The following is a 12,031-nucleotide window of genomic DNA, read 5'->3' as shown; positions in this document are numbered from 1 at the left end:
CATTGAGAAAGGAGAGCTTAAATATATAGTTCGTGGACCGAGTACACCAGAGCTTGATGCATCCGTTATAACATATAAAGAACCTTAACCTATTGTAATACAACCGTCGCCTGCTATGGAAATTTCCAAAAATGCCTTAACATTCTTCAAACAAATAGTACCAATATTAATAACAGATCCTGATGTAAGGTGTACAATATTAGTAAAATTTGAAGATACATTTTGACCAAAAGACATTAAACCAGTATTGGTTAAAGATATACTTGAATCTAATGTGAACCTGCTAGAACTGCTATTCAAACCATCAAAATACATTTTTCCGTTATTAGTAATTGGGAAACCACTCCATGATACAGTCATTAAATCAGTTGTAACATTCTTACCATTAACCACAATCAAACCGTCATTTGTAATAGTTGAACCACCAAATGTAGAACTAAATCTATTATCATATGAATTTAAAGCCCCGACGAAAAGTGAACCCTTCACGAACAAGTCCTTGGTGAAACTGTAAGAGTTTCCGTTTACTAACGCCAAAAATAACTTTTATCAACGGTAAGGGGGACAGAGAAAGAAATATTGCCTAAATAAGTGTCAGAAGAAATTGTTACAGCATCTGTAGAGACGAGTAAAAACATAAAAGGTACCAAAATACCTTTAAAAGAACTTATCATTTTCATTGGGTTTAGTTGATTGATACTGCTATTCCTTTAGTAGCGTAATGATACGTGTCATTTCCATAATCCTACAGAGAGAGCAAATCAATGGGAAGTTAATTATCAAAACGCTGATCATACATAAATATATTTATAATATATAATTTTTATTAGGGATGATTAATTAGTTGTTTATAATATAGCATTTATGATTACATAGTGTATTTTTGTCTTTTTGTCCTTATCGTATCTTTGAAAAGAATAAATAATCCATTAACAAAAATATTCTCGTTAATATTACTAGTATCATTATTATTCAAAAGGGAATAAGAAATTGCCTACCACAAGAGATAGTTAAATCTGTCCACTAACTTATAATTAACATGCTTAAAGTGAAATAACATTATAACTAAGGAGAACTATCGGTATTTATTATTTACCAGTAATTAAATCTTGGGCTTTTTGAAATACCTAATACCTCCTATAAAAAAGCAAATGTCACAGTTAGTGGATAAAAATAAATAGTGTTCATTGATCTGATGAACATACTTTGTTTATGTAGAATAGTAGATAATCCCACTAATTTTTCCAAAGTTAATATAAAAAAACAACATATCTAGCTTTCGGTAAATAGTGGTATTTGTATTTAATACTGTCAAGACTTAACATATTAGTAAAATAGATTCTGGTTTATTAGAAGCCTATTCAAAGAACGTACACAATTATATAGTATGTTCATCGATAAATACAAATTGATCCTTTATCTTTTTAACTCTCTTCTTGAAACCTTTTCCTCTTGAAAAATATTTTTTTAACTATCATTCTTGACGACATAATAAAAAACAGCCTTTTTAATAAAGAGACTTAATTGGAAATACATTGTTAAAAGACCCTGTTACTTTCATTTAAAGTGACATTGACACCTTCGTATTTTCGAATGTGTGCTCACCTAGTGTAGAAGAGATATGTATCTAATTGTGTCTTATTTTACTAGGCCTGCTGAGCTCCTTGAGTGAAAATTACAAATAAACACTAGTATTATACAGGAGAACAAAGAGAACGTATTGACTGTCAATATGTCATTAGAAAAATTGTAAAAGATTAATTGTAGAGTAACTATGTTCGTGATAAAAATAAAATTAACAAAGATAAATATCTAATAGTACGTTAGTAGAAATATCATACAGTAGATATGCTTAATGGTGCAGTTTGATTATACAATCATCATAATATGTTAAATTTAAAAGAATATTCTATATGAGTTTAAATTATGTGAAAAGTCTGGTATATCAAGATAATGGAAGAATGATGATAAATCCTGTTTAATGTTTTGAAAGAGTTTGGATAAAATGGAACAAAAGTGAGGGAAAAGGGCACTATATTAATATATGGGTGTTAAATTTCAATGGATTATACGAAAGGGGGTCGTAGGTAGACGTGATTAAGATGATACTGTAAATAATGGTTATGATTGTTTGTTAATGCTAAAATAAGGTGTTAAGAAATTTTTTTCATTTTATCAGTACATTTATCTCTAAGCATGGGCTTAGAATGGCAGATTTATTAAGAATATTTGTTAATAAACAAAATACACAATATGACATAAAATATAATAAATTGATTTGCAAGCACTTAAGTACGAAACCAATTTTTTTTCTGGTAATGTTATATAAAGATTTTCACTATAAAAAATTTATTCTCTTTTTTTTGTATTATCTTTGATGTTACTTTGAATGTAGAATGTAATTATTGAACTGAATGGATAAAAATGTTTGAAATTTATAGAATTTAGTGTTAAAATCACTGATCTTTAACAAACAGTGCTTTTTTAGGATAAGGAAAAAATTATCAAGGTAAACTTTACTTGGACAAAAGAAATAAAATTAACTAATATTGTGTATTTTCATGTTCCATTATTGACATTGTTTCATCATCAATAGAAATACATGGTTTGGAGCAAGCTTCTGGTGATATCCATATTGGTAGAATAATGAATATTATTAAAATGAATACAATCCCATATGCAACAGAAACATAGTTCATATTAGATGGCACAACAGGTAATGAGTATGGGAAAGAGAGGAAAACCAGACAGAAAATAGCCCACATCATACAACAGATGTGTGGGATAATTGAAAAGCTTGGAACTTTATAATGTGAAAGATTTTCTCTCTCAATAATGGCCTTTACAAACTTTTCCCTATCAGTGAAAAACACAAATATAACACTTGGTACTGCATATGATATCATCAATAAAGTGATACATGATGTGATAATAGCATTGAAAGCGGTATCAGATCCCATAAAGATACAACCTATCACAACAACTCCGAACTGTGAAATGAAGTGACTGTATAATGGAGATTTAAAATTTTCTGTCAGAGTCCCGATTTTTTTCATTAAATTGGAATGTAATGAGTTTGGTACATAACTTTGACCAAACATCCTTCCAAAGGACCATAAGATCCTACTTTGCCATGTCCCACATGCTATCCCACAAATATAACCTGTAGTGAAACAAAAACACTGTAGTAATATAGCTAAATTTTTATTGTGACATGCTTGATAGTAGATTTCAAGAATTGGGAAAAATGCTTTTGTTACAGATTCTTTATTTGTAATACAAAAGAACATACCAATTGCATACACAAAACTTGTTATGAATCCAACTATCACTGTTAGCTTCATAACTTTGGGCACTAAATAACGAGATTGAAAGTGTCCAACTTCATCCACCATGTGCGATACAGAATCTATTCCAACAAATCCCCACATAGGATTAATCAAACCAACAATAAATGCCATTCCCTTTGAATTCCAGCCTGTGTTATTTTCAAAATGGCCAAAAATATAGTGTGCAGAAAACCAAGGTTCTTCTGTGTAATAAGAACGAGTCACTAAAGATATGACCAAAGTTAACCCGAATGCAGCAAGAGAGATATAAAGACCCAATTGTCCAATAGTAGGAAGTGGTCCTGACCAAAGATTAAAAAATGTTAAAGTAACATTGATACATTGATAGCAAACAAATAGATGCCATTTTTTGTATTCATAATTTTTATGTAGAAGACTATGCATACCTATGCAATTCATTGCAAGTGACGAACAGATGCTGGCTGCAGTAAACATTGCACCAAAATAATTTAACATTGCAACGAAAACAGAAGTGGACACTTGGATTCTTGAACGCCAAGTGGGTTTTTGGACACTAACAAGGGTCTCTACATACGATTGCTTTACATCTATGTTTTCATTAGAAATTAGTGTTGTGTGATCGTTTTCAGTTTGCTGTTCTAATAGTTTATAAGTCCAAAAACTAACCCCGCAACTATCCGGTATAAGATATGCAAACTGTCCAAGCGAAGTTGCACACATACAACTAAAGAATAGAACAATTAGAAGACCATATATGATTAATAATGGACCACCGCTAGCTAAACCAACACCTAACGAAGAAGATATACCTATCCATGAACAACTTAAGGAAAAAGCTATACCAAATAAAGAGAGCCAAGTGAATTTTTTCTCAAACACAACGTTTCTGTCATCCAACATCCTTAGTATTGTTTGGTTTTGTTGTTTTATATTTTATACAACATCAAAATGATTTAAGAATAAAAAGAAAATAGTTTTTATATTAGTTCTAAGTCAAATAACACTAAAACAATCTGTTTACCTATATATGTTTATATATTCATATATGTGTGTGATTGCTCGGCTGAAACTAATATTTGTTAATCACATATTCTAATGATGGTAGTTTTTCAATGATTTGGATACACATCTCCAGATTATCACAGATTGGAACTTCTGTGATTATATTAATACCATATTGTTCTAATAATTGTCTATTATTTTTATTGGCTTTCCCATTTAAAATACATCCCAATAAGTTTTTCTTTGAGACTTTTTGTTTTAAATGTTCCCAAGTTAACAAAGAATGATTTAACGTTCCCAAACCAGAGTCAGCAACCACAATAACATAGAATGGTCTTGTAGTAGATTCAATTAAATGCGTGATTAGATCAGTGGTAATTTCTAATTTTTTGGTGATGGGGACATAGACTCCACCAGCACCTTCAATAATAAGTGGAGCCTTATTCGATCCATCTGGAATTTGAAAGTCTTCCAACTTAATGTCTTTATTGTTATCGTTTGACTCGTATTCCATGGCAGCTAGAGGTGATAACGGTTTCTGTAGTTCGTATCTCGGAGGAAACACCAAGGTGTTCCATTTCCCGATCGGGTAATGAGTCACTGTGAAGGTGTCCCCACAATCAGATTCTATTCCTGTTTGTACCGGTTTCCAATAGTTGCAGTACCAACCGTACACTAGCAGTTTGGCTACAAAAGTCTTGCCAACATCTGTTCCAGTCCCTGTGATAAAAAAGATGGGTTGTTCAGTCATGACCTACTTGTGTTGATATTAATTCTACTTGTGTTTCTGTTTCAATCTGTTTTTTTTTGCCGTATGATGGTCGATAGATTTTACATTCATTTTATTCATATGCTTGTCCCTTTATATATCACGTCTTGGAGGTCATCGATAATGTTTTCTTTTGAAATTTACTAAAAAAGAAATGATCAGAACAGTATATAAATTAGGCTATTTTTCAACAGTAACGTGATGATTCTCAAACTATTTCTTAGTAATATTGTTAAAAATTTGCTTTTGATGTTTCTTTGATTATATAATAGAATCACAGCTACTATTATTACAGCTTCGAAATAAAAGTAAATAAGTTTGTTTTTTGTTAATATTGGTATACCTATATATTAATTAGCACCAATGGATTTCGAATACAGTGTTGAAACGGCTCAGTTACTTGAATATGACAAACAATATATGTGGCATCCCTATACTTCTCTTAAGGATCCATTGCCTGTTCTTCCAGTCAAAGATGCGAATGGTTGCGAAATTGTATGTGATACTAAAACCACTACTAGAGTTATTGATGCAATGTCTTCATGGTGGTGTGTTATTCATGGGTATAATAATGAACGTTTAAATAATGCTATTTTACAGCAAGTAAATCAATTTTCACATGTTCTATTTGGTGGATTTACACATAAACCAGCCGTAAATCTAGTTAAGAAGTTGATTCAATTGATTGATGAGCCACAATTGAAATATTGCTTCTTAGCGGATTCTGGTTCCGTAGCAGTGGAGGTAGCTCTGAAATTTGCTTTTCAAGCTAATTTATTATCTTCAGAACAGAAACATAAGTTTCTGACAATTAAGAAGGGCTATCACGGTGATACTTTTGGTGCTATGAGTGTCTGTGATCCAGTATCTTCTATGCATAATATATATGGGAATTATCTTCCTACAAATATTTTTATTGATGAACCACCTGTGATTGAACTTTTACCATACTCACAACATTCTTTTGAAAATAACTGGGATCCTAATTGTATAAAGAATCTTGAGGAGGCATTTAAATTGCATTATAATGAGTTATGTGCTGTCATTTTAGAACCTTTGTTACAAGGAGCAGGTGGAATGCGGTTATATCATCCACAGTACTTGATTGAATTGAAAAAAATGTGTCTGAAATATAATGTTTTATTGATATTTGATGAGATAGCCACTGGGTTCGGTAGAACTGGTGAGATCTTTGCTTTTAAACATTGTTACACTTATCAAGACTATTTGGGCATTCCTTTGGAGGATCAAATTGAGGTTGTTCCTGACATTTTATGTGTTGGTAAAGCATTAACAGGTGGGTATATGACTCTAAGTGCTGTAGTCGTAAATGATAGGGTTGTTGCAAGAATCACTGATCCTTTGAGCCCTACACATGGTTATTTTATGCATGGTCCGACATTTATGGGTAATGCTTTAGCTTGTAGTGTGGCTAATGCATCCTTAGATATTTTGCTTGAAGGCACTTGGAAGAAGCAAGTCTTTCATATTGAATATGTGTTTTACAATAAATTGTATCAATATATCAAAAATCCTGAAAATAAATTGATGTATACTATTGTCAAGCGTGTATCTATAGTGGGGGCAGTTGCTGTAGTTGAATTATTTCACAACATTAATACATCTAAGTTTCAGAGTTGGATAGTTAGTAAGGGGGTTCACATTAGACCTGTCAGAAGCTTAATATATATTATGCCACCATATATTATCAAAGATATAGAACTTGAAGTTATTATTGAGTGTATCATTGAATTTTTGCATTTATTACAAGCTGGGAATGGTACATTTTATGTGAAAGAATGAGTTTATATAAATTTGTCTATGGTTATTTTTGCTATACTTCAGTTATATTTATTATACAGAGCAAGTGTTCTGTAAATGAACATTTTCCATTCATTTTTTATTTGTGTAATATATTATAAGATAATTGCAAATAGTTTGTATATTTCATATTGTGGTATTTTAATTATATTTCATTCACTAATGTGGGGTAAAAACAAAGCATATCACTGGAATAATATTGCTATGTATTGAATTGTGGAACTATTATTGAAATAAGGATTCTTAAAAGGAACTTTTCTTAAGTGGAAATAGTATATACTGACAAAAAGAATTGTTAAGGTTTAATTACCTTCGGTTATAAGTAGAACAATAACTAGATAGCATAAAATTAAAAATGAAATAAAAAGTTATCTATTTATTCTCATATCATATAGTTATAGACTATTTTAAACTTTCCTTTTCATGAGGATCGCTTTTGTAAAAAATACTCGTTATATTTTTGGATCTATTAGCATTAGCTAATTCATCTCTTTAGACTCAGCCATTTTGACATTCTTGTTAGTAAGGAATCTCAAATCTTATTGTTTTTTAATTTCTTTTTTTTTCTTTTGTGGATTAAGCTTCTCTTTAATTATTCAAAAAAATTTTTTTTGAATATCCGATGACCTCCTGGGTTGAAAATTGCGCGAGAAAAATCTCGAGATATTTCTCAAAAGAAAAGATCTATAGATCTAAAGATATATCTATACACACATATATATATGGTGCGTGTAAGAATTTTTCATTTCGTGGCTGTTGAGATATTCCCATAATTTATAGTTTCTCCATTTTGTTTTGATTATTGAACTCTTTCAACCTAGAAAAACCGCAAGCGATATAAGCTGATATATATATATTCTAAAAAAAGTCACATTAGATAATAATGTCTTATCCAAACAAATTTGAAGGTATTGCTGTTTTAGACCACAAGGATTGGAAAAATCCCAAAAAGGTTACTTACGATCCAAAACCATTCTATGATAACGATGTGGATATCAAGATTGAGGCCTGTGGTGTGTGTGGTTCTGATATTCATTGTGCTAATGGTAATTGGGGTGATGTAAAAAAGCCATTAGTCGTTGGTCATGAGATTATCGGTAGGATAGTTAAGTTAGGATCAAAATGTAATTCTGGTTTAAAAATTGGTGATCGTGTTGGTGTTGGTGCTCAGGTGTTTTCTTGCTTAGAATGTAACCGTTGCAAAAATGATAACGAACCCTACTGTAAAGGATTTGTTACTACATATGGTCAAAATTATCCAGATGGTTATAACTCTAAAGGGGGTTACGCTAATTACGTCCGTGTCCATGAACATTTCATAGTACCAATTCCTGAAAATATCCCAACACATTTAGCAGCACCATTAATGTGTGGTGGTTTAACAGTTTTCTCTCCATTAATCAGAAATGGTTGTGGTCCAGGAAAGAAAGTTGGTATCATGGGTATTGGTGGTATTGGTCATATGGGTGTTATTTTCGCAAAAGCTCTTGGTGCTGAAGTTTATGCCATTTCTAGATCATTTTCCAAGAAGAATGATGCTATGAAGTTAGGTGCAGACCATTTCATTGCTACAAAGGAAGAGCCTGACTGGGCTGAGAAGTATTATGACACTTTAGATTTGATTGTTATCTGTGCTGGCTCTTTTACAGATATTGATTTCACAAACTTACCAAAGATCATGAAAGTAGGCGGAGCAATTAGATCTATTTCAATTCCAGATGAATCTCAAAAACTGACCTTAAAGCCATTCGGTTTAGTAGGTGTTTCGATTGGTAACAGTCATCTAGGTTCTATAAAAGAACTAAAGCAATTATTACAATTGGTATCTGATAAGAATTTGAAAATCTGGGTTGAAACAGTCCCAATTAGCGAAAAGGGTGTTCAAGAAGTTTTTGACAGAATGGACAAAGGAGATGTTAGATATAGATTTACTCTAACAGACTTTGACAAAGAATTTGGTAATTAATGGTGTTTTTTAATTTGCATATATAATTTATATTTAATTTTGTTAATACTACATCAAGTACCTTTAAATATATATTGGAATAATAATATATATAGATATTATTAGGCAAAAATTAATTGGTTATGGTATTTTTTTGGAGGAATTATGGATATAATTTGTACATATGGTTTATAGTAATATTTTCTATAATTTCTTTTACATAAAATAGCTTAGAAAGGATTGGTTATTAAGAACGGCATGAAATAATAGCAATAAAAACACAATGAAATACTACCAGCAAAATCTCTTGTTCGGCTGCTTCTATGTAGAAGTTACCACCTGTTCTTTATTGGCAATAGTTAAGTTTTTAACTAAATTTATTCGACTATGTGAAGTCTGAAAATGCCTGCTTAATTTTTTTGGAGAGGAGATTAAAATTTTGTTCAATACTATAAAATCTTTCTTACGTAAGCAATTTAAAAATATCTTGCGATTTTCTTTTTATTTTTTTTTACTTTTAGTTTTCGTTGTATTTGCAGTTCGGCCGAATTACTGTATTAATCAAAACATGTTTTGTTCGGCCGAATGAAACTTCAGCTGTGTCCATAGTTTTTCTTTTTTTTTTTTTGTTTCTATCCCAATATTTGGGATAGAAACAAAAAAATAGCATGATTTAAATCTGTGTTGGAACAGATCTTGAAATATTTATCTTTATATAAAAGCAGGGGATATTTATTAGCTAAACTTATCTTATCCAATGATTAAACACCGTTTTTCAGTGATATAGAGCAATGGCGTTATAATAACAAATTAAGCTAATTATAATTTAATTGTGTTCTACTAACCTATAACAACACAATATTAATTTCAATTATTTACCCAATTTGTTAAATATCTTATACAAAATCATTTAATAATAACAATGTCTGTCTTCATTTCTGGCGCTACTGGTTTTATTGCTAAACATATCGTTGGTCAATTATTGGAACAAAACTATAAAGTTGTTGGTACAGCTAGATCTCAAGCTAAGGTTGACCATTTAAAGAAACAATTTGGTAATAATCCAAATCTAACTTTGGAAATTGTCGAAGATATTTCCAAGCCACATGCCTTTGATGAAGCTATTAAGAAACATGCCAAAGATATCAAATATGTTTTACACACTGCTTCTCCATTCCATTTTGACACTACTGATTACGTCAAGGATCTTTTAACACCAGCTATTGAGGGAACCAAGGACATTTTAGAAGCTATTAAGAAGTATGCTGCTGATACTGTTGAACGTGTTGTTATTACTTCAAGTTACGCTGCTGTGATAAATTTTGAAAGAGAGGGTGACAATACATTTAAAGTAGATGAGAACTACTGGAATCCAGATGATTGGAATACGTGTCAAGCCAATGCTGTTAGGGCATACTGTGGATCTAAGAAGTTTGCTGAACAAGCTGCTTGGGAATTCTTAAAAGAAAACAAGGGTGTTGTTAAATTCAAGTTATCAACTGTTAATCCTGTATATGTGTTTGGTCCACAAAGATTCGATGAAGATATTGTGGCTAAATTAAACACTTCCTGTGAGCTTGTAAACTCCTTAATTCACTCACCAGCGGACGCTCCATTTGATCCAACATCTATATATGGTGGCTATATCGATGTTCGTGACGTTGCTAAAGCTCATTTGGTCGCTTTCCAAAAGGAAGAAGCTATTGGCCAAAGACTGATCTTGCATGGAGGTAAATTCGCATATCAAGATATAGCAGATATCTTAAACGAAGATTTTACATGTTTAAAGGGGAAGATTCCAGTTGGTAAGCCAAAAACAGGTGTTCTTGGTGTTGGTGAACAAGGTTGTGTTGTTGATAACTCAAACACTAAGAAGATACTTGGTTTTGAGTTCATTGATTTAAGAAAAACTATTCATGATACTGCTGCCCAAATCTTAAAACATGAGGGTAAATTATAACATACATAAATAGGTGATATTAGAAATAGATGATGAATATATGTCGAGAATTAGCACCTGTAGTAATTGAATATATAGGAAACATTCTCAATATTATAATTAGATATATATAATATGCAAAGTTATATTTAAGTTCTTTTGTTTTCTTCTCTATATGCGATATATAAGTGATAATGTATAAAAGATGAACAAGGGAAGAGATATGATATGAAAAGATTGTTGGATTTATGTGTTTTTACATCTAACACATCTCATCGGCATACGGCAGTAAATTGTTGACATGGTTTGTTTACATCAAGTGACAAACAAGCAATATATTCTTTATATTTTGTTATCAATTAATCTTTGCTAAAATATAATTGACTTACCTATTTATTTTAGAATATTTGATTTTAACAATGTATGCAAGATTTTTTTATATTTAGTACTTCTTCAATGTATAGAATACATATTTTCTTAAAATAAAAAGAAAGAGTTAAAAAAAATTTAAAAAAAAAGAATTGTTCCAGCCTAAATCATATATATATCCAAACATAGCTATACTTTTTAGTATATACGGTTATACTTCTTTCAAATCCCTTTCAGTTTTTGATATCACAAGAAATATTTTAAAATATATCTTCTTTTCTGTTTTGCAAGTGAAAAAGCATGAACATAAGAATGTAAACTGTATTAAGTATTGAAAACTTGTTCTTTTTAGAACATTTTTTCCTTATTAAATACTAGAAATCTACCAATAACCCAGAATAATGATATGATTTTGCTATTTAACTTAAGCACACTAAGAATTACATTATGGGGCAAACGCTAAACACCATTTAAGTTTTTTTAAAAAAAGGGGTTATAAAAATGGAGTATTCCAGAATAATATAAATTAAATAATGAAGTTTTAGCAGATATTATTTAAAGTCGAAATAATTATTTAGTTAATTTTTTCCCTTTCGTAAAAAATTACTCAATACAAATATATATCTAAATCTAAGGATTTTCTAATATCATATTTCTATATTGTATATAAAAACAGAAAGGGAACAACCAATTTTATTTAAAGATTGTATACTATTACTTATCTAGTAATTACAAGAATATAATGCTGAACAGGTTAAGTTAACTCAATACATGTAAACATTAGCTTTTGACAATCTATTAGAACTGAGCTACTTAAATTAGCTCATGGCTCTGCTGTAGAGGGATATAGTGACGGATTCCGTACATTTACAAAC

General features: G+C 30.7%; 5 protein-coding genes across 5 annotated transcripts; 3 read left to right on the top strand and 2 right to left on the bottom strand.

Annotated features, from left to right (window-relative positions):
- Positions 1 to 2,543: 2,543 nt before the first annotated feature.
- Positions 2,544 to 4,211, bottom strand: BIO5 (Bio5p; the record flags this gene model as incomplete). The annotated part of the gene is made up of 1 exon (XM_064857221.1): positions 2,544 to 4,211. One exon carries the CDS (start codon positions 4,209 to 4,211, stop codon positions 2,544 to 2,546), a length of 1,668 nt encoding a protein of 555 aa, XP_064716354.1.
- Positions 4,212 to 4,380: 169 nt separating this feature from the next.
- On the bottom strand, positions 4,381 to 5,064 carry BIO4 (dethiobiotin synthase; the record flags this gene model as incomplete). Its single annotated transcript, XM_064857220.1, has 1 exon — positions 4,381 to 5,064. One exon carries the CDS (start codon positions 5,062 to 5,064, stop codon positions 4,381 to 4,383), a length of 684 nt encoding a protein of 227 aa, XP_064716353.1.
- A 381-nt stretch (positions 5,065 to 5,445) lies between these two features.
- BIO3 (adenosylmethionine-8-amino-7-oxononanoate transaminase) lies at positions 5,446 to 6,885 on the top strand (the record flags this gene model as incomplete). Its single annotated transcript, XM_064857219.1, has 1 exon — positions 5,446 to 6,885. The coding sequence occupies one exon, from the start codon at positions 5,446 to 5,448 to the stop codon at positions 6,883 to 6,885; it is 1,440 nt and encodes a 479-aa protein (XP_064716352.1).
- Positions 6,886 to 7,786: 901 nt separating this feature from the next.
- PWA37_000543 (NAD(P)-dependent alcohol dehydrogenase) lies at positions 7,787 to 8,869 on the top strand (the record flags this gene model as incomplete). The annotated part of the gene is made up of 1 exon (XM_064857218.1): positions 7,787 to 8,869. One exon carries the CDS (start codon positions 7,787 to 7,789, stop codon positions 8,867 to 8,869), a length of 1,083 nt encoding a protein of 360 aa, XP_064716351.1.
- A 901-nt stretch (positions 8,870 to 9,770) lies between these two features.
- PWA37_000542 (SDR family oxidoreductase) lies at positions 9,771 to 10,808 on the top strand (the record flags this gene model as incomplete). The annotated part of the gene is made up of 1 exon (XM_064857217.1): positions 9,771 to 10,808. One exon carries the CDS (start codon positions 9,771 to 9,773, stop codon positions 10,806 to 10,808), a length of 1,038 nt encoding a protein of 345 aa, XP_064716350.1.
- Positions 10,809 to 12,031: the final 1,223 nt, after the last annotated feature.

Source organism: Arxiozyma heterogenica, assembly GCF_036370985.1.
Source record: "Arxiozyma heterogenica strain weizmannii chromosome Unknown scaffold_11, whole genome shotgun sequence".
Lineage (NCBI taxonomy): Eukaryota > Fungi > Ascomycota > Saccharomycetes > Saccharomycetales > Saccharomycetaceae > Arxiozyma > Arxiozyma heterogenica.
Note: the sequence above shows the minus strand (reverse complement) of the source record. Positions and strands in the feature narration are given on the sequence as shown.